This window comes from Plectropomus leopardus, chromosome 6, assembly GCF_008729295.1.
Source record: "Plectropomus leopardus isolate mb chromosome 6, YSFRI_Pleo_2.0, whole genome shotgun sequence".
In the NCBI taxonomy this organism is placed as follows: Eukaryota; Metazoa; Chordata; class Actinopteri; order Perciformes; family Serranidae; genus Plectropomus; species Plectropomus leopardus.
In genome coordinates, this window is record NC_056468.1 from 12,387,736 (window position 1) to 12,410,781 (window position 23,046).

The window sequence follows — 23,046 nt, forward strand, 5'->3', positions numbered from 1 at the left end:
CAGTGGGATATAATATTCATAAGTATGTTCTCATTAGGGTATAACCACCTGAAACTAAGAATTATCATGTTTTCATTACCTTGGAATGAGCCCCTCAAACTGCCATTGAGTGGTTTCTCTTCATGGTCGTCTCCACAAGCACAAGACTGTTATCCACGAGTAGATCACTAAATTGATAAATAGAAGGTAAGGAGGTAAATGCACAGGAAGGGGAGTGAGGCTGGGTTAAGAAAATTGAGACAAAAGGAGAGGATGGCTTACCAGATTTAAGAAGGCTTGACAAATGATTGCAGGTGTGCGGTGTTGCTGCTCAAGAAATAAGCTAACTAGCTGCGATTTCCAAACCACTTCTCAAGTACAACTTGTCCTGCATGTGAGCTCTCCCTGCTGCAACACAGCTGAATTTAACGATCAGCTCGTTATCAAGCAGCTTCAGGAGTTCACGAGTCGATCATTTGAATGAGCTGTTTTGGAGCTGGAAGACATCTAAAACAAGCAGGACTAGTGGTACTCAAGGAGAGGTTTGGAAAATACTGCCTGAAGGTAAAGACAAACTTTTCATTGTCACATTTTGCCTCAAAAAAACAAAAAAAGATCAACACATTCTCTGTGGTGCATTGAGAATAAAACAATTTATTCATTGCAAACATATAAAAATGACAAAAACAACCAGGTGGTCAGATATAAAAATTTCCAGTTTGTACAAAACTTCAAAAACCATCATCAGAAATGCATGACTCACTCCATATGAAGACTTCATCCGGGTTATTTAAGTAAATAAAGTACAAATCTTGAATCTCAGCTACAAAGTTATTCTTTAAATCTGTTGTCAGGTCACATAATAAAAACAGCCTTTGTCTTTTTTAAGTCGAAACAAAACAAAACAAAAAAAGTAGGCTAATGGGCACAAATTCATTACGGACTTCACAGCAATTCAAATACAGAATCAGAAGTCGATGGTTTATTCACAGTGTTATCTTCACATCAGTGATGTGAACTGTAAACATTGTTGCATATCGTAGCTCACCTTAATAAATATACAGAAATACTCATCATGTGAGCAAAACTTGTGTAAAAAAAGTCACAACTTCTCAATAATTTTTAAATCCTCTGATCAGTTTTGACTTTAATCAGCTCAAACCTTTTGTGGTCAATCGAGTGCGTGCTTGTGACTTTAACAAAAATAAGGCAAAAATCTTTTTCCCTGTGTTTCTTATCAAGTTTTATCTGCCATCCGCCCGTTTGACCGTTCCAGGTGGAGTAAAGTAGCATTTTCTCATCTGATGAAATGATGAAGTGGAATATAAAATACAGCAGGGTTCATTCACATTAAGGTACATATAAACATTTATACATCTTGAACAAATACTGGGAGGCTATTGGAAGTGATGTGGTTTATAAACTCTAAACGGGAGAACGTTATTGTGAAAGATAATATGCATAAAACAGAAATTGAGTTCAGGGAACCAGCAGGAAAACCAAATACCAAACAAAGTCTTCTTTTAAATACAGTAAATTATTGTTTGGAGTAACAAAGTTATACACTGTGAACTTCTCTGAGATTTTGTGCCAAAGCACAAAAATTAGAGTTGCCTAATCATGTGATCTTATAGTACTATTATTTAAGTACTTTCGTCAAATTTAAAGGGAGATAAAAATGCTTCGAGCACTGTTTGATTGGTAACACAGGCAACATTACGGAAACACACATTCCCATTTACAAATGTTATGTTGGATGCAGCCCAACATTATTGTCATTAGCATCCCTTTATTATTAAAGGGAGGTCTTTGATGCAATAGACATAACCTTGAAATACAACCTTACCAACATATACCAACATGCTGCTGCTTTTATAAAGCAGATCCTTTTCAGCTATCAACTGTAAACGTAGTCGAGGGTGAGCATTTCATTTCTCAAAGGGGCCCTGTATGCCTGATTGTCAAGGTTTTAAAAAAAATCCCAAAATACAGTTGCACGAGCTTCTTAGAAAAATAAATAATCCCTTCTCCGCTTCATTATGCAAAGCACAATGGAACAAGTACAAGGAAAAAAAATCTGTCATCTGATAACCGAGGAGTCGTAGCTTGTCACATTTGATGGCATACAGCATATGGCGCTGTCTCTTTAAATCGCACTACTTCAGTCAGCTGTAACAGAGGATGAAAACTTTAAACAATGAGTTCTTTCACATGAGAGAGCTCCAGTGAGGTGTAACAGTGTCCAGGACCACAGTGCTGTCGTCTGTTCATTAAAACTGCTTTTTGGTTTCTGTCTTGGATATACCTGGACAAAGACAGAGAGCAGCACAACATTAGAGATGAGGTCAAACGTTTTAATTATAAATTGAGCAGCGTAGGTTTGGGCATGCAAAAATTCACTGCACATGGATGATACAGTAGCAGGTGAGAAAAGGGTGCAGGCAGGCAAGCAGTGAGAGGTGGAAAAGAAGAGGGAAGAGGTGAGAGGGCAGGCAGAATCACGGACCGAGTTAAGCTGCTAGAGCAGCGCTGAGCCGGAGTCAGAGTCTGAATCATGGCCAGGGGTGAGGCAGGGCTCACGGGAACAGATGGATTCCTGAGCCTGCCTGTACTCTTGGTACTCTTGGCGGAGAGCGTTGAAACGCGCCTCGCTTAGGGAGCGGCTGTACTGGCAGCGCGGTGGGATGGAAACTGGCGGGCTGACTGGGGGAGACGGGCCTGGGGAGGGCATCAGGGACAGGAAATGCATGGATGGGCACGTCATGGGACAATAATCACAGCACGAGGGTGAACACATGCGGCACCATCACATCAAGCGTTACACTCACAATGATACATGCAACATTCAAAAACATCACACGCAAACTAAGAATGTGAAAAAATGATCACCTTTCTGTCGCTGGTCCTGGAGGCCGCTAGTTTGATCATGTCTGAGCTCCCCCCTGCCTCTCCGATAACCCTTTTGTGACTGATCGAACCTCATGGCCTCCAGGACCTCCGAGTCCACACACGCATCAGCAGAGTCCCACTCATAACTCTCATCTACGGATGTGTTCCTTCTAATGAGATACACAAAACAAACGGTCAGATAACAGTTATCACAAACAAGGAACAAAAACAAAATGAATGTTATTTTGGCAACATAAATAAATCCCTCTGCCGAGAAGACACTCCAGTGTTGTTACTGTCCGGCTGTGGGGGTGTTTCACCTTTTCGCTCTCCGCTCAGGCAGCTCCGTCTCAGCTCGGTGCCACTCGCTTTCCTCCGTGGTTTCTGGGGAGCTGAGCAGTGTGGGAGTGATGGACAGGGACTGTCGGAAGAGACCAGCGCTCCCTCGACCACTGCTTTGACTGGCATAACTGGTCCTCCCTCCCTCCCTGGCCTCTCTAGCCTCCCGAAAATCTGTCTCCGCTCCCCTCCTCATCATCCTGTCTGGCTGTCTATAACTCTCTGCCTCTCTGGGCGGGAAGGGGGCGTAGTAAGGTGAGGGCCAGCTGATGCCGCGGGGCAGGTAGGACCTCGGAGGGCCCCTGGTGGGGTCCATTGGTCTCATGTTTTCCCCTCTGGTTCCTGGCCAGTGTTGGTACTGGGGCACAGGGATAGAGGAGGGTATGGGGACATATTTATGGGGGGCAGACCTCACAGTGACTTCATAAGAAGGAGACCACCTAGAGGACTCTGGGAAAACAGTGGCTTGTCGTCGGGGATCGGAGGGTTCCAGCATCGGGGACATTGAGGTTTGTCTGGGTGGGTACATGGAGTGGGTGAGGTAGGAAGGACTAGCTAAAGATCTCTGTGCGTGGTGAGGCCTCTCTAAGCTCCCCATACTGGGGCGTCTGAACGGGGCATACTCCCTCCAGGAGGGGCCTGGCCTGGGAAGAGAAGACGGACTACGACCTAAACTGTAGGACTTCACCCTGACATCTGGGTTTGGGAACTCGTCCCAGTAACATTTCTCAGAAATATATGTCCTCGGACTCTCAAAGTGCTCCCACCTCTGCGAGCCTAAACTGATGGATTTCTTTAGGAAAGGACGAGGCTGTCCCATACCTGAAAGCGTCCTACAAGGGCCAATGCTTAAGGACTTCTTTAGAAATGGCACAGGGGCTTGACATATTCGTGATGCAATGTTATTAGTCCTGCTGCCCTGAGAAGCTTGTCTTTGGGATTGCTCTGATAAAGACTCACTACTGTCTACAGAACTCTGGGAGTGTTTTGACACGATATCTGCCATGCCTTTAGCTGCACTAAACAACATGTGAGCCGACCTGGAGCCCAGTCTGGATTCAGGTCTGTCTGTGCTTTTGTTGCCAACTCGGATTTGTGTTTTTTCATTATAGAGCTGCTTGCTAGTTTTTTCTGGCCCGGGCGATGGTGGTTTCGTCTCATCTGGAAATCTTACTCTATGAGAAGAATCTCTAGATTCCACATGGTGGGAGCGTTTATGGCCTTGTTTTTTACCAGCATAAAAGCTGGCCTCTGCAGCACCTGCAGAATGCTGGTCCGAGTGTGTTTCCTGGTTTTCCTGAACATGAACCTCCCAGTTTCGAGGAACTACATCCGGCTTAGTCCCTGGGGAATTTTCTGGCTTTAATTCTGAAGCTTGTCCAGCAGTGTCGGTGACTGCAGCGTCTTCCACAGGCTCGTCCACGCTCATTTCAATGAAACCTGGAAGACTCAGGTATTCAAGAATTGCACTTGTCTGCAGTGGGGACATTTGGGGAGCTGCAGGCTTGGCTTTGAAGGACCCCGACATACCAGGGACAGAAAATTGGGACTGGTCACTCTCAACCTCTTCTACAAGTGTCAGTGTTGAAATAGGGCTTGGACTGTCAGAGAAGAGACATTTGTCACTTCTCCTGGAGCGCGTTCGCACACCCTCTCTCTCAAACTCGGAGTAAAACCCCGAACTCCGTCGGTCATCCTGGGCCTGAGTGGCTTTTTCTTTGGCCTTTGCCCCTACGTCATGATGTTCGTAGGGCATGGTAGAATAACTAGATGGACTAGGATCCCTTGTGGCTGTGTGGAGTTTTGCAGCCTGATTATGTGGTGTAGAGGCTGAACTTTCAGGCCTCTCACTGTCACCTGAAGGACCTCTGGTAGCTGAATCCCAGTGCCGAGTGCCTGCATAAGCATATGAATGTCTGGACCTTGAAGCAACACCTCCGTCCTGTGTCTTTTCCCTTAAGCCCTGTTCAGACCTCCTGCACCTATCTGGCTCACTCTGAGGACTCAATGACCTGGCTCTGTCTGGTGTCTCCAGACGCAGCACAGGGGGGCTTTCTGAGGTGACGTCAGGGGAGAGTAAAGGGAGGGAGGTGTTCTGGGTGACCGGGGAGCGGGATGAATTAATAGCAAGAGAGTCCTCCGTGGTTTCTCTACATGTGCGCAGATGCTGTGACCTGGGCGGTGTGGTCTCCCGGCGGCTCTGTACAGGAATGAGGCTAGTGACCGATGTCACAGGGCTAATGTCCCACTGTATGCGAGTCGCAGGGAGCCGGTCCATGGGACTGCTGGTGTTCCCAAAATAGCACGCCCTCCTATAGTCAGACACCCGACTCGTCTGACCTGATGGCCCGTGTTTCTGTCTGATGGTGACATCTTGTGGCTTCCATACAGGCTCTTCCTCTGTCCTGGGTGAGTCCCTTTGAGGGCTTTTTGTCTTATCTGAATGTTGCTCGTCTCTCCCACGACCTCGACTTCTTTGATCGGCTGTGTAGCTCTCCAGCTCCCTCTCCATTTCTTCCCTCTCCTTTGCCAGCTGGACACACTTGTTAATACTATCCCTCTCCAGCTCACTGTCAAGTTGTGAGACCACGGTGCTGTTGTTAGTCAGCTGACTCTCCATAGGCTGGTAGCCAGAATTGGGTGGTCTGTCTCTGTCTCTATCCAGCAGCTTTGTTCTCCTCCCTAAACTCGGTAACAGATCTTCAGTGTGGCCCGGCATGCGGTACCTCCTTAGAGAGTCACTGGGTTTTTTCTCACTGTTGTCTGAATAGAAGCTGGCTCTTTCCAATAAAGCCTCTGAGCCTTGTTCGTCGTCAGAATAAAAGCAGCCGTGTCGGGAGAAGTTCCTGGCCATGGCTCGTACTCTTCCAGGGGAGGAGGGAGGTCTGTTCAGCTCTGGGACGTCCACAGTGAGAGGAGAATCCTTCCTCTCGTCTTTCTCCGAGCTCAAGATACTTGACTTTGGAGAGTCCCTGAATGATGTCCTGTTGCTCCCCAAGCCGCTTGCACCACCATTACTTTGCAGGACCTCTTTCCTCAAGTTTTTCTTATTGGAGGGACTGGAATTCTCCAGCAGTGGTTGGACAATGAAGCGTCCATCGGGGCCTCTTGAGATGGACTCCAGAGCAGTTGGCGAGGGAGCCTGAGAGCCCAGGTGACTCTCAAAGAGCGTGTAATGTGGTGGAGGAGACGAGTTGGACAGGAGCTGTTTCCTCTGGTCTTGGTACTCTCCACGGCTGCCTTTATCAAAGGACGAGCGATCGGACTGTGAGGAGGAGGAGTTGGGGAAGAAGGGAAGTGGGGGACACAGCTTTAGCTTTAGGACGCTGTCTGGGCTGCGAGGAGGTGAGCGAGCTCTGAGAAAGAGAAACAACAACAATAAATAAATAAATAAAGGTGCAATTTGTAACTTTCTACACACACATTCTATGTCAAAGATTATATTGCAATGATGTGTTTCAGCAGTCTCATTGTTGGTTTCTAGTCAAAATGTCATCAGATAATATAAATACACCATTTGCTAAAGTTATGAGGTTCACAGACTAATGGAGTATGAAGAAATTTTGCTAAACATTCAAAGCAAACTTTCTTCAGTCTCTGCTATCAGTCTGCCACTGGCTATAATAATGATACATTCATTTAGAAAACCTTCAGGCATTACAAAAATTGAGCCAGAAATAAGTAATTCATACATAAAATGGACTGTTAAAATTTATATGCAGGAACAAAAATGTTTAATGCAAATAAACAGCTGCACTGGTAAGGACACTTACTCTGGAGATGAGCTCTTGTGGAGGACAGATGGGAGATCTAAGAAAAAGTGAAGAGAGGATGAAAAGAGTCAAAAAGCACCTTTGAAATTGTCTAGTGTACTTACATAAACTTCAACAATTACACTTTCTGCACACCAACAGAGTTGACAATACTGACATTTTTGGGAGAATTGTTTTTTAAATGCAACGTTTTACCTTGTCTTCTCTTTCTGCGCCTACGCTGTCTCCTTTGACTCATGTAGCACGCGGTCACCAGCGAGAGGATGATGGCCACGAACAGAAAGCACACTCCTCCTAACACACCAGCCAGCAGGGGCTCAGGGATGAACTCCAAGAGGCTTGGGCGCAGGGGGTAAATCTCCATCCCTGTAGTCAGACCCAGAGTCAATAAAGGTGGCTCCAAATTCCATTGCTAATTTTGTAAATATCGAGTCATACACATATACCGTAACCTTGATTTAACATGAATGTAACACTAATGGTAATCAATACATAGCCACTTACCTATCGTGGAAACATTGACAGACTCGCTGGGTTCACTGAGTATTTTGTTACTGCGAGACATCAGCCTCAGATCGTAACTGGAGTCCTGAAAGTAAGACGGATCAAATGTTTGATTGAATATGAGTATGCTTGTGACGAAAGTTCATTATAAATCACACCAGTTTGATGTATCATAATGTTTTAGGGATTCACTGATTTATTGTCCGGGGACAATAGAAAATGGTTTTGGAATAAACAGAGATCTTTCCCTGAATCCCTTCAGATCAAAATGACACAGAAAAGTCAGTATGAATGTCTCAGTGGTCACATCCCATTGTTTCTCTGATAATGCTCTGGTGTTAACAACAAATCTGTGTCAGAATCCACAGGAGAAGAGCTACCTGAAGTTAGATTTTAGCAGCCACTGGCTGAAACTAACAGCTAACGTAAGTTGCGCCGAGTTACATTTCGATCTGTTCAAGCAAAAATTAGTATTGGGCGGAGGTAAATTATGAAGTTATGATGTGTTCAAATGTAATCTTAAATCAATACAGATGTTTGAATGAGAAATTTGTTGATGTTTTCACTGCAAAATAAAGTCGGTATTAAAAAGGGAATTGCGATATAAAATAATATACAGTAAAAAGGCTTTTAAAGCTTTTAAAAAAGACAAGTTATATTCATGTTGTGTTGTTTTATATATATTTTTTATGATTGATTTGGTGGTTATTCAAAGGTGTAATGAAGGAATGACTCTAAATGACTTGTGTTACTTTCATTTTTAATGATGAAGATTTCTTTCTTTCCCTAGCACAAAAGAGGTAATAATTAACAGCAAAAGCTACATAAACAACTACAAAACCCCCCACTGGTATCGGCTATAAGCCAAATTGTTATTTGAAATATCTGTTTCGGTATCGGCCCAGAATTTTACAACTGGTACATCCCCACAATTCTCTGCACAACTGATCTACGAGCAACCAGGCTGCGAAAGCAGAAAACCCGGTGGCCATAGTGATTGGTCTTTGGAAAACACAGGTGCTAAGAAAGGAACAAAACATGATCATTACCCTTAACAGTCCTTGTACAAGAAGTTCACTCTGATTGGCACTGATGTTGCTGTCGAGGATGACCCACTGACCCTGATCCCTGCGGGCCTGCAGCACATATCCTGTCAGTGGAGAGGATGGAGCTTCAGGAGGCAACCACTGAAGGAAAACACCTTGGTCAGTCTGGTTGGCTGTCAGGAATATGGGAGGATCCAGGACTGGGAGAGTAGTGACGACTGTAGGTGCTTCTGTTGGCACAGCTGATAAAAGACCCAGAATAAACTCAAACTGATACATACTTACAGCAAAACAACATTAAAAAAAGTGAAGGAAACTCCAAACAGAACATACATTTTCTTGCACATACCTTGTGTTCGCACAGAAACAATTTCACTGAAAGGTCCAGAGCCGAGTTTATTCTGAGGTAGGACGCTGAACTGGTAGCCGGTGCCCGCAAGCAGCCCGGTCACCAGCAGGTAGGTTTTGGATGTCGGCACAGGTAAAGACGCCCATTCATGTTTCCCTCTGGATGCCTGCTTGACCCTGGAAGAAAAAAAAAATAGTCAAAATAATGACAGAGCATAACACTTGTTATGCATGCAGCACTTGCCACTTGCCAAGTGCTGCATCATGCAGTGTGACTGTATGTTACTGACCATACAGTAAACTTCTGGGTGTATCCACCATCAAAACCAGGCACCCAGGACACGTTTGCCTGGTTCATCTCTGTGATGACAGATACTGAGGACACGGCATGAGGACTGGTGCCTGAGGAACAGAGAAACACTTCTATGAGTATGAACTCTACTCGACTCTGCTCTACTCTGCTGTATGCGTGAATATATTCATGTTAGGTGTCACCTATTGATATGTTAGTTTGTAGAAATCAGGTCTTCCCACTCACCCAGCACCATGACCACGGTGCCTGCACTGACTGTGGCTACGCGATTAGTGGCCAAACACTCCCAGCCCCCCTGGTGATCTTTACTGAGCGGCTGCAGCAGCAGGGAGCCATTTGCCAACACAGTGTACTGAGAGCGAGGAGTAGGGCCAATCTGGGAGGGAGGACAACAACAGGTTACAAAATAAAGGGATTAATAGGACGTGTGTGTGCAGTGTTGCATCAATCAAAGTGGAAAATCTCCTTTACCTTGCTCCAGGTTATGTTTGGAGCGGGGTCGCCAATGGCTTCGCAGGGGATGATCAACTCCCTGCCCACCTCCTGGAGATACTCGGGCCGAGGAGGCACTCGGAATGATGGAGGGTCCTGGAGGAGGGAGAGCCTTTTAACTTTGTCCCATGTATAACTGTGTACACTCATAGGAAAGCTTTTTGTCTGTATGAGCAGCTTTACCTGCAGTATGACCTTAGTGGGTTCAGACTTTCCCATGGTGCCATAACTGTTATAGGCCGTACACGTGTACATCCCTACAGCATTGTCATTGGCTGTTGCTATAAAAACGGAGCCCTCGGAGTTCACCATCCAACCTGGGTACTGGACAAGTCAAAGGAGGAAAAAATTATCCACATTGATTCACGAGGCATTTGTGCAATTTGTGACACTTTGTGTTTCTGTGCTGCATAGCTTACGTTGTCAAGATTCAAATCATTCCCATCTTTGGTCCAATTGACATACAGCACAGGGGGATCAGCCTGAACAGGGCAGGTAATGACCCCCTCCATGCCCGCAGGTAAGTACGTTTCCCGGGACATTCTCACCACACGTGCAGGGTCTGAGATAGAGGAAGAAGAGTTAATCACAAAAAGTAATTAGAGAGGTTCTTGCCCACAGTATTCAGAGAAAGGCTGAAGCTCCCAGCCACCCTGACCACTGTTGAGTCCAGTTCAGACCAAAGATTAGCAACAAGATGAGTTAAAACTTTCGACTACTTGCATGGTGCGAGTCTGCCGCATTCTGAAAACCTGCCAGTTTACACCAATGTGACTGGACAAGATGGTGTTGGTCTCCATGGCCATAGCTTTCTTTAAATCTTTTCTAACTTAGGTCTTTTCAGGCTTAACATGTAGCTGAATAAAATCTTTAGCTTTTTAAAATATGAATGTGGATATTGAGATTCTTGTCGCAGTGTTATCTCTAGTTGTGAAGAAACGGCAAAAACACAAACATATGACCTCAATGATCCCACATTCATAATAAATATGCCACAATAATTTACATAACCACTGCAAATTATTCAGTCAATGAGCATGTGTGTCTAACGTGAGCATATACAGCGAGCAGCAGCATCAACCCAATGTTCAACACCAACAGAGCGTGAAGACGGAGGATGACATACATATCAACAGCCGCAGAGATGTAAAAGACGGGCTTGGCGGGGCCAGACAGAACACCTCGGCACGCAAACAGGCTATCTGCGGACAGTTTGCCTTTGCCAGCCGACTCCGTAACTAAGTGATTTGCTGTTGGAACAAGTGACATGCCTTGCGTTCTAAAACCAGCCGCTGGTGACTTGACAACTGAGTCACAGGTGACACTTTCAGCCAGCCAAAGTAGAGCTGGAACCAACCAGTTCGCACACTGCAACTTTTCTCTGTAACGTTCTAAAACGGGTTTGTCTCATAGCAAATCTTTGGTCTAAACTGGGCTTTAGGGTTATAAAAATTGAATGGGTGTTTGGAAGCACACAGACGCTGGCTCTCATAGCAGACTAAACTCTTACGTTTCACTTTCAGGCGTGCAGAGGCTGAGGGCGGGGTGAGTAACCCATTTGTTGGGATACAGGTGTAGTTTCCAGCATCCTCTGGGATGAGATTTGGAATAAGAAGAGTCCCATCCACCAAAACCTTTACTCTGGACTTTAGAGACCTGAAAACAAAAGAGACAAACCAAGGTGCCATTACACAAGTGATCAAATATCAGAATAATCTGAGGAGTAATCTCCTTTGCCTTTAGGTTTATAGCGTGCTCATGACCACACAATACAATAGTCTTATAAATAATCTAATTAGAGCTGATTGTATTAGCAGCAGGCATCCTTTAAATATTCTTCCTAGTACTTCTACTAAAGTCGATTAGGATAATGTAATTGATTATATCGTATTACCTACGTTTACATTCACCAGGAAAAGAGCATATTATTTATCTTGGGTTCATGAATACATGGCTCTTTTAAAACAGGTGTACTCACTCAATATGGTAAACATTCTGTCCTTGTTTCAGCCACTCGTAGGTGAGGTTAGAAGGGTAGGCGTCAGCCTGACACTGCAGAACTGCATCCTGGGACATGTTGAGAGTGGTGTCCTCTGGGGAGATGATGATGATTGGAGGTCCTTTTTTACAAGTTGGAAGAAAACACAGCAGTCTAATGTTAATAATGTGCTCATATAGTGATGCTGTCAGTCATGATCTGGATTACAGAGCTCAGTGGTGAATATTGGCCAGCCTTGAATTAATGCTAGAACAGGGGATGGGCTGTAGGTGGCAGTATAGACTCTGTAGCTATGACTGTCAGCCAGTTGTGATGGTAGCACAGATAACATCACAGGGCTTTTGAGGAGAATCGAGATCAGAAGAAGATTTGTCCTATATAGACCTTTTGTCCCAGAAAAACATATGTAGTAGATGTTCTTTCAAAAACACAAATTCTGTGTCTTGTTCACCTGGACACCCCAACATATACTGAACATGAGATAAGCAGGGATTCTGTTTTTCCCTAATGATTGACAATTCAGCACTGACCTTTGACCTGCAGCTGCGTAGAGTGGGTCAGGTTCCCCTCTGAGTTGGACACGTGACATTTGTACACTCCTGAAATATTTCTTGTGACTGAGGCCAAAGACAAGGTGCCATTGAGTACCTAAAAGAAGGCGAAGGTAAAGAGTGAGGGGATCAAAGAGAAGGGGAAAAGTCGGAGGAAGATCATGAGGCTGTCATTGAGAGGACAACAAAGCAGTTTTCTTCAAAGGAACATCAAAGCTACAACTCCTACAGAAAATGCTAATTATAAAGTATTTAATTAAAATACTGCAAATGCCATCTGTTAATCCACCTTACTTTTATTTTTTCATGTTTCTCAATGCGGCTCTCATCTTTATGCCAGACAACAGTTGGTCGAGGGTTGCCGTGGGCTCCACAGCTGAGAGTCAGTGAGTCTCCGAGCAGAACCTCCACGAAAGTTGGTGGTGTCTTGATAAACACAGGTGGAGCTAGAACAAAGTCAGTACAAATTAAATATTTATTCCTATTTACATATTCAAATGGGACATAAGAGACAATCAGCGCACTAAACCATGGTGTCTTCGAGGTTGACAACTTCTCAATAAATGTTTTAAAAGGAAAGCTTTAATCATTTTGGTGTGATTTGTAGTGGCTCAGAGGTGCCACCTGTAGTTCTTGGTCTGATGCTTTAGAAATCTGGTTTATCTGGAATCAAGATGATCCACAGACATAGTATATACTTTTATGTCCTCTGTGTGGAGACGGGCAATTTGTGAGTAAACTTGGATGTAACGTGCCCATTTAAACTCTTCAAAATGAGATGTATGGGTTTTGTACTCCACTGTACTGACATATTTCCCAAAAGACCCTGTTGTGTTATAGTTTCATTGTATGAAAAGTGCTATACAAATAAAGTCTGGTCTGAGTTTTATTTTATTAAAGTTACTGGAGTTTCTAAAGGCATCATTTTAGCCCTAGATACCACCAGATCTCAGCAAACCCCACAAAAACTTTTAGGACGGACAGAGTTTTATGTTTTGTTATGCATTTATATTTTGTGTTATTGAGGAAAAAATATGGTCAATGCCACAATCATGTTTTTTTTCCCCAGTGGGACCATCCATGATAAAAATACATGCACTTATTGAATTGGAAACGGATTTGGATTAAACATGCCATCAGCTCTCTCTGTGCAACGCTCTGTGTCAAGTTGGTTTTGGGATCTCCTAACATATTCTTAGGTAACGTGTTCAGATGATACTCAGTACATGCACTGATGTAATACTATTGTGTACAAAGGTGTGTAGTGTTCATCTGCAACCTGATGCAGCACATGTAGGCCCTTCATTCACTGCAGCACAATCATATCAAATCCCCACTTCACTCTCTCAATGGAATTTAAAACTCCAGTGCGGCATAACTAATGTGTGTGTGTGTGTGTGTGTGTGTGTGTGTGTGTGTAAGAGAGAGACACAGTGGGAGGTAGTCCGGTTAAAGACATTGATTTAAGCATTTAACATTAGTCTTTATCCCACACAAACCATACAAACACTGTTCTGCTCCTGATATACTTAAGACTAACTCTAACGTTGACATCAGCTCAAAGCAGACTGGACAGAGACACGATGTGATCACTACGTGCACAGAACGTCACAGAGAACGCCCTTATACGCTGCCGTAACACTTTGGCCTGCCAGGGCCTCAGAGACTCAGCCAGGCTCCACACTGTGGCTGCTCTAAACAAGGACAGTGCCAGTGATGAGCAGCGAAAGACTCTGCTCCCGAGTCCCAAAAAACCCTGCAGTGCTGCACCTGTGATGGAGAGGAAGGTCCACGTGCCGTTTCGAAAGTCATCTTTTTCCCTGTCCAGGAGCAGGATGCGGCACTCGAACCAGCCCTCATCCTCCAGGGTCAGTCGCTCGACCAGCAGAGAGGCACCACGGGTCAGAGAAACACGGCCTGTGGGAGGAGGGGTGAGGGCAAAGAGGAAGGGGTGAGAGACAGAGAGAGAGAGTGAGGGTCAGCACACACACACACACACACACACACACAGACACACACAGCCAGACAGGCAGAGTCAGCACATGCAGGAAGAGGGCTTACCATGCAGAGGACACAGGCATCCAGTGTCACAAAGGCAACAGTCAAAGTCATGCACTTTATGCTATCAGGCAAATCCACACGCAGTGTGAACATCAACACTAATGTTTGTAGCAAATAACCAATCGTATAATTAACATTTAAAAACAGCAGAAGTGGCAGACAACATATGCTGCTCAGACACTGAGAAATCAGTGGTCGTAAGTGCAAACACATGAATCATTCAAAACTGTAATGATATGCAAGATTACAGATTAAGCTCCGGTCCTGTCATTTAGGGTTTGGATGGTGGTGGAGTGGAGAGTTAGGATGCCGGGAATACTTGAAGGCGTCTTTATTACATCACTAAAATAGAAAAATCTGCTTTCTTTTCATGTTTGTAGTTTTCAGCGTTTTTGTTTATCAGTGAGAGACAGAGATAAACAACTTGGAGCACAGCAGATGCACTCTGAAATTGTGTGTGAATTTGGGCTGGGCAGTTTATCAATATTATATTTATATTTTGATATGAGACTAAATATCGTCTTAATTTTTGAATATCGTAATATTGTGTAAGTATTGTCTTTTCCTGGTTTTAAATGGCTGCGTTACAGTAAAGTGATGTAACTTTATGCACTTAGGGATTTTGATCCATTGTTTGCCTTTACTATGGTTACATCAATTAATCAATTAGTTGTCAACTATTAAATTATTATGCAACTAATCTGATGATCAATCAATCGGTTTGAGATTTTTTTGAAGCCAAAAAAAACCCAATTCAATTAAATTCTCAGCCTCTTAAATTTTCAGTTTTCTCTCCTCCCCTAAGACAGTGAAATGAATACCTTTGGGTCGTGGACAAAACAAGACATTTGAGGATGTCATCTTGAGCTTTGGACATTTTTACCAACAACTAATCAATTAATTTATTAATTGAGAGCAGATCAAGTTTCAAAGCCCCAATCAATCAGTTTGGGTATTTTTTTAAGAAAGCTTCTAAAATGTGAACATTTTCAGTTTTCTTTCCTCTTCACACAGTAAAATTAATATCTTTGGGCTGTGGACAAAACAAAACTTTTTTTTTTTTTACCAACAAGTTATCAAAAATAATCCGCAGATTAATGGACAGTGATTGTTAGTTGCAGCAATACATTTAACAAACTTAGTTATTATAACCACATTACTGATGACTATTTATAAAAAATATCATTGTGCAAATACTTTGCAAAAGTACAGCAAACCTAAAAACATTGTTGCAATATCAATACCGAGATTTTTGGCAAAAAACACCGTGATACTGATTTTCTCCTTATCGCCCAGCCCTAGTGTGAACATCCTGAAACACACAGATGGATCCATGCAATAAGCACACACACATCTCCCTATCACTCACACACCCACACCTCACTCCCTTCTCCAACTCTGTTCTTCTTACAACTCCTTGTCAGGCTTTGAAACTTGATCTGCTGGTTGCCTGGTGACTGCAGCCTGGTTTTCAGGGTACTGAAGTTACCCTTCCCCATCTGCCCCCCTTCCTTTTATTCTGCCTCTCAATGAACTCTTTTTTCCCCCCTTCAATCTCAGGGCTTTAAACGACAGGAGGATGCGTGCAGGGGGGAAACACACACGTTGTTCATACCAGGCTCTGGCCAAAGCCATTTGAAAGTAAACAGGGGAATGCGGAGAAGTTTCCGGCATCTCTGCATGCTTTGCATGCAGGTTGCTGCGGTGATAATGGCAACGTTTGTCACATTCAATCCTCTGTGCAAAGTAATGAACTAAAAAATAGGAAAAAACTATCTTCAGATTCTCCTGAGATGGCATACTGTATATAAGAGCAGACAACCTTTTGAATGCCCTGCGACCCTGAAGCAACAATATGACAAGAAACACAATATCCTCACCATTCACACCGCTTTCCCTCCAGACAGCAGTGTCTGGAGCAGAGCCCAAAAGCTATGAAATTCATTCAGCTCTATACATGGCCTTAAGACAGGGTGAAACACATACTGAGAGTAAAGGCAGACAACAATGGCTAACAATTAACCCTGCATTCCTGACTGGGGCTGTTGCTGTGCTTAATAGTTAGGTTTAATGTTTGACTGACCTCCTAAAAGACAGACCAGCGTTTGATGGGCGGTGTTCACTTAGAGGAACCATAAAATGAATGCCTCTCATTTCAGTCAGCATCTTTCAAACAACTGGGCAGGGCAATGAGAGGAAATGTGCAGGCAGATGATAACAGGTGTGGGGATAACTTCAGGCTTTTCCTCTTATCTCTCTGTGAGGGATCCTCCCTCTGCTGCCTGTTCCCTAATATGCAACCCTTTTCAGTCGGACGTGGAATTAACTGCCACACTGCAGGCTAAGAGGAAAAACACTTTCACGTGCAAAATCACACAAACCCTCTTTAACATACACCTAATCCTCATGTGGGTGTTTATTATGGGATACTTTAAGATCACTGCGGCTAATAGCACCTCTTGTTATGTTTTGTAATATGACTCAAAAGCAGCCTATGGAAATCCCTCCGACTGACCATGTGCACTGATCTTGTGGGTTCAGAAGCACGTGGGTGGGTATACATGTTGATTTTCAAAATCTGGAGAGTGCCCTGCCCCCTGGGTCTCCACAGGAGAATTCTGGTTTCGCTGTCGAACACTTAACCCTTTCCCGTAGCCTCCCACTTGTCCATCACTACAAAGAGACGGCAGCCCCCCACTCCTCATTCTCTCGGGTTACCATAGTGATGAGACCAAGAAAAGCCCGGGCTGTAGGTTTAGATTTGAATTCAGTTGCTGTAGAAACACGGCAGGGCCATACACGGGCAAGGGAGAGCGGATCACGTGGGGTGGGGTGGGGGGGTTTCTACTGTCAGAGATTTGAAAAATTACAAGTGAGGGGAAAACATGTTTCTTTCAGCCTGTGGACGGACAAAAGGCTGACGCTGTGTGACAAATGTTGCTTTATTTAAATTTGAACGTTGCATCTTAGGAGTTGAACTGAAATCTTAAATGGCACTTGGCAGGTGCTCTGGCCTGAGGATGTTCACAAAAAGGCTGTTTTCTTCTCTCTGATGCACAGAAACAATGCAAATACGCCGCAATAACAACAACACCAGAGATGAAAAATGATCAGCCATATTAAACCCACCCTGTTTTTCAATCCAACAGGAATTGAGTGAGAGGTGACGGAGAGGTTACTCGAATTATGTCTGCATCGATAATCCACTGACAGCCTATGAGAGGTTGACCTTCCTGACCTCCGTGCTCCGTAACTCCCCAGCAGACACATTCATCACTCCCCCTGGTCCTACACCAGCACAATGTCCACGAGTCCTCCTCAAGAGACAAACATTATTAGACTCTGTGGTAGATGGGGAGAATAGCTGAAACAATAGCTGCTACTCCTTTCTTGTGTCCACCCTCCTCCTCCTCCTCCTCCTCCTCCTCCTCCTCCTCCACCTCACTGTTTTTTCCTCCAGCAGCTATCACATGACAGCTCCAGTCTACCTTAAAATGGGCCCTTTTTCCAACAGGTCGAGCTGGGGTGCAGCCAAGGGTAGAAAATGGAAACACTAATCCAACGGTGCTGTGTGAACCTGTAAGACGCACCCTCTTCATATCAGCGAGAGTCAGGTTTTTGCCCAGTGGGTGGCAGGTTTGGAATAATTCAGCTTTCAGAGCCGTGCCGCTGGCCAGGAGCTGGCCTTGTCTCTCAGTTTCTGATCTCCTATCCTTTCTTCTCTTTTTTTTTTTTTTTGCTGAACACATGATTGATGAGGCTTTTTCTGCAAGTGAAACCATTGCAATGCAACCAAGCTCAGGACACTTTACATCACATACATTTTACCCTCATAGTTCTAGTTACATTTAGAATTTACAAGACTTTTCTGACACATATATTATATTTTCTCAGTTTGGTGGCAACTAAAGCTTGAGGAATTTTTTTTTATTGCTCTAAAGGAATTACATCAACATGTGATTTTTGTGTTGAGGGGGTTCCCACTGACAGTAATACATGGGGTATAGTGAATTACATGCGATACGATCGTCGGGGTCACTATGGAGGAAGACAGATTATTCTGTTTGGAGAAGCATCAGCACTGCTTTTCTTTGTCCATCCGTATGTGCATAAGAGAGGCGAGCGGAGGTGCATTGTGGGATGTGTTTTGATTTGAATACAATCATAAGTCTGGGACCAGCCCCCTGCCTCTGACAGCTCACCCCTCCCGCTCCCCCAAATTTCCCTCTTCAATCCTCCTGTCTCCCTAATCAGTTTAACCCTCTTATGAATAGCTCTTTGTCGTGAGATAGATTACAGTTAACTCTGTCCCTCTCGCTCTGTCCAGCTCTTTTAACCCCTGCACCAGTTAGCACACTGCTCACGTGCCAAATTTTACTGCAGTGGCCACTCAAATAACCACGGGCCATTAGCCTCGGGCATGATCGCGGAGCAAAGCTTTTTAAAATATGGAATTCGGTTCAATGAGATTACGAGAGGTGTCTGAACTTTTCAGTTCAGATATTGAGCTTTTTTTCTGGTCAGGATGAAAAAACACTGATGTTAATTAATAGTTGTCTAAATTTTGCTTTATTTACTATTGGAGTGACCATCAGAAAAATGCTTAATCTCCATCATCAGTGAACATCCAGCTTTACGGTAATATTGTAGGCAATATTGATTAAAAAAAATGAAACCAAACTTACAGCATTAGATATATGACAGAAGAAACTTGGACAGCACTGATATGAAAGTCCAGCACTGACTCTGGTCTCATGCTCTTTAAATGAATCTGACCAGTGACACACCTAATGCATGAGTTAACAGTACGTTTGTAATGACCTGCTGCTCCAAGCCGGGGAAAATTCCTAAGTTGCAGCCATCTATTCTTCTTTTATTGTGTCATTGTTTGCCACACATTGTCCTGGTCTGGTTATAGCAGAAAAACTGGTTGGTGATGGAAAAAGGTCAGTTCCATCAATGATCAGTTTCACCTTTCAGCTGGGCTATTTTCTGCAAATAGATGTGTGTTTGCAAAAGCTTAGTTCTTCAAAGGTTATAGAGTTCAGGGATTGTGCGCGTGCATCTGTACATTTAAGTGCGTGTGTACGTGACTTGTGCTTGTGTGTGACAAATGCAGGCCTTAAGTTCTCCAGTGTTCAGAGGTCACACTGAGAGCATGGTGGAGGCCTGCTGAGAAGTGGGGGTTTGCCCATTGTCGTTCTAACCTCAGGTCGGACTCCTCTGCTCATGGTCTCTACTGATTTACTTCAGCACACAGGAGACATTTGATCTAGCCCTGTAACAGTAAACCATCCTGACACCGCAAGACTTCAACATATTGTCTCAACAAATACAGCTCAAACAGACTATAATAGAGTGTCAGTCATAGTTTGGCCGGCTGTTTCCTCTTTGTTGTGAGTTGACTAATGTTCAGCCCTGCAGGGCATGCTGGGTGTGAAACAGAGAGGAAGCGACATGAGGGTTACTACTAATACCTTCCCGGAGTCCCAGACATGAGAAGCTCTCGGAGACCTAGAGAGGGTGGTGTCTAACGGGGTCGACAAAGGAACGCCACTCAGCAGCCGTGACACTCCTCAAATACAGAGTGCAATCTCAAATACACCTGATATTGTATCAAAAAATGTTGGTTTAATGGACGACTGAAATAGTCATCCATGATATCGCTTGCTTTGATTCTTTCATCTCAGTTTCTAAAAATGGCCAATAGCATCAGTGAGCTTGAGACAAAGCAGCAGACCAAGGACAGACAGCCTTTGGGAATGCTTTTTATGTTTTAATTTAGCCCACTCAAATGTGCCGAATTTGAAATGCAATGAGTCTACCAAAGGAAGGACAGGAAAGCACTTAGATTTAGTAATACATACTGATGTCTGACACTTTACTTAGCTTTATTGGAAGCAGCCATTATGCTGTAAATCCACCCAGCTCTTAACAACAGTACAGGCCTCATCCTTCTTGTTCCTGATTCCAGACAAGCCAAGACAAAGATCAGGAAATGGTTGCCTACATGACTGTCTTGCAGTTAAATCTGAAATCCCCCAACATTTTAATTTGAGGGTAGAATACATTAGACCCACAGCGCTGACACGCTTCACATGCTGCCATCTGCCTCCAGTGGGAGGGGAGATATGAGGATCTGAGGCAGACAGGGGTAAAACCCACACCAGACAAGTGCACACAAGAACACACAAGGGATATATGTGGCAAAAAATATTAGGACATCCCACACAGTCTTCTACTCTGAGCTACATCTCTGCAATGTTGTTTACTTCATTACGGCTGCTTGCGCATCAGATGACTGCCTCGAAACAATGAAATGGTTAACGGCCTAACATGCCTAGCACATGTAGCCCAATTGCCCGGCAGAGGCAGCCTGTTTGTGGTTCAGCCCATGTAGACCTTAAATGCGGTTTCTGAGTTGTCACGATGCTGCAGACATGATTCTGATCTAAAGGCTTTCATTCTCTGTGGGAGTTCCTGTTAAAATAAGTTCTAATACGACAAATGCGGAGGGGCTTTTAAGCCATGTCCCCTGTATGTTTCAGTGACCTAGTTGGGACAGTATGGGATTTTGGGTGTCCCAGTAGTCCTGTTGGCTTTGGCAAAGCAAGGGGAGGTTGTGATACCCCTCTTTGTCTTTTGTCCTTTGGTAGACAATGACAGGATTATAGGGCTCCAGCAAGAAAACTCCCATTATTCCCAATGCTTCATCCATCCTTCTTCCAGCACAACAATCTCCCCTTACTGGGTCACCCCTCAGCATACTAATAAAACACTGTCATCAGACCACCAAGCCCCCACCTACACTCCTAATCCCCCCATGCACCGCGTTACTGGTACCCCCCTTCTTCTTGCTCAGCTACCCCACCCCCCTTTAACTGCCTCCATTAAAACACATCCATTCTTGCCCTTCCCCTTCTCCCTGCAACTGCAACTGCAGTCTAGAAACACAGACTGAACAACAGCAGTAATTACAGGGATTGTGGTTTGGATGGATTACCTATTCAGGATTTTGTTTCATCCAAACTTCCCCTCCTCTAGTCTTTCGTAAATACCAGTGTTACCAAGTTATGCCTACCTTTGCCCACACAGGACAGATGCACGCTACTCAAAGAGGTAAAAGAGAAATGTTGCCACATGTACACCTCCATTCTCCTCACTAAAATCCACTGAACCATAATTGGAGAAATCTGCCAACTGGTGGTCAGTTTAATGAACCCTTTCAGAGAGAAACTGCTATGCTCCAGAGTCACCTCTTCTTTGTCCTACTGAGAAACATTTTCTCAGCACCATCCTATGGCCCATGTGCAGTCATATTACTGGAAATGAGATTCAGTCTCTATTTCAATGGACTTCAAATCAAGTAAGACATGTTGCCACAGATACATGTGTTTCTCATGTGTGTGTTTTCTGAAAGGAGCACTCTTACCCTTATAGTTTGGATGAACACGAGGAGCATACACCCCAAATTTGATGAGGATGGGAACGTTGTAACCGAGGCGCACCCACTCCACCACATGCAGAGGAAAGAGGTTTGGGGTGGTGGCTTCTTTGGATGTAGGAGTGAGATTGCAGCTCAGCTCTGCAGAGCCACCCTCTCTTGCACGAACCAACGATGCCGCGCCTTGAGGCACACCTGTAAAAGCAACAACATATCACCGAGATAAAGCTTGAGACTCGCTGGGGACATTTGCTAATAGCACAGAGGGCAATAAACAGTAAACATGTGATTGAACACATAAATCAAGTTCGATGAGAACTTGAGAAATATGGGCCTTTTAAAGAGAGTTATGGCTGCCAGAGAGGCCGGATTAACCTCTCTGGAATTTTTTGGTCATTCATTCATGTGAAAATTATTTGCTATGCTGACAACAGTTCATAAAACATTGGCCGGAGTATCTTGGGAGACAGCAGGACAAGATAAGTCAGTGACTACGACATCCCTGGAGTGTTTCCTGATAAAACTTGGGCTTTCAGAGGACATGTAAAACAATTATGTGCCATTTGGTGACAAGATCATATAGCTGCAAAGCCTGCAAACACACAGCAATCCCATTAGTGACACCTGGAGCGGTCTCTCCTCTCCCTTGCTGCCATGTGCTCACGTGGGTGTGTGCGCAACTGGGTGCCAGTATTTGCTCTGCTACTCATCTGGCCTGGCGATTACTTTAATCTCAGAGGGGGGGGGGGGGTATGTGTGGTGATACTCTGATGCAGGGCAGCAGGACCCTCTGTGCTCTCTCCAGCCGACCTCCCACCACCCCCTGGGGTCCACACATGGTCTGCGGACCAGCACAATCAATCCCACCACCACCCCCCCCTCACAAACACATGCACGCACTCAGAGAAGCGTGCCCAGAGATGGGGGTAGCATAAATCCCAGATTGATCTAAATCCACACCCAGAGATATTATTTAAGTTGGATTTTGGCCCCATTCCCTCTCGTCCACTCATGTCTGTGCTGTAACCCCTCCTCATTACTTTCTCCCATGTGAGGAAATGGGAGCTGTGCCAGATCCATCATGGTGTCACCGAAACTGCATGTAGGCAGCTAAACGGCAACATATGCCAACTGCTTTGCCATGCTTTATCATAACAAGGGACAGACTGTGGGGTCTTGCTGAAGTTGATAAACAACAAACTTTTGGTAAAGGGACGCAAACATATGGCAGAGACAAATGGAAGAAAACAATTAATCATCTTACTCACAAAAAAGCCAAATCAGAGAGTCTTATGGAAAAGCCCGGTT

General features: G+C 44.4%; 1 protein-coding gene across 1 annotated transcript; it reads right to left on the reverse strand.

Moving 5' to 3' along the window:
• Nucleotides 1-2,200: 2,200 nt before the first annotated feature.
• igsf9b (immunoglobulin superfamily, member 9b) lies at nucleotides 2,201-22,576 on the reverse strand. The gene is made up of 20 exons (XM_042487790.1): nucleotides 22,549-22,576; nucleotides 21,727-21,933; nucleotides 14,004-14,150; nucleotides 12,528-12,679; nucleotides 12,213-12,330; nucleotides 11,662-11,803; nucleotides 11,194-11,339; nucleotides 10,103-10,245; nucleotides 9,867-10,007; nucleotides 9,663-9,779; nucleotides 9,417-9,567; nucleotides 9,169-9,280; nucleotides 8,880-9,055; nucleotides 8,534-8,772; nucleotides 7,485-7,569; nucleotides 7,176-7,346; nucleotides 6,981-7,017; nucleotides 2,869-6,563; nucleotides 2,486-2,697; nucleotides 2,201-2,284 (listed from the first exon to the last, which is right to left on the reverse strand). The coding sequence occupies exons 1-18, from the start codon at nucleotides 22,574-22,576 to the stop codon at nucleotides 3,185-3,187; spliced, it is 5,691 nt and encodes a 1,896-aa protein (XP_042343724.1). The 3' UTR covers nucleotides 2,201-2,284; nucleotides 2,486-2,697; nucleotides 2,869-3,184.
• Between the last annotated feature and the right edge of the window lie 470 nt (nucleotides 22,577-23,046).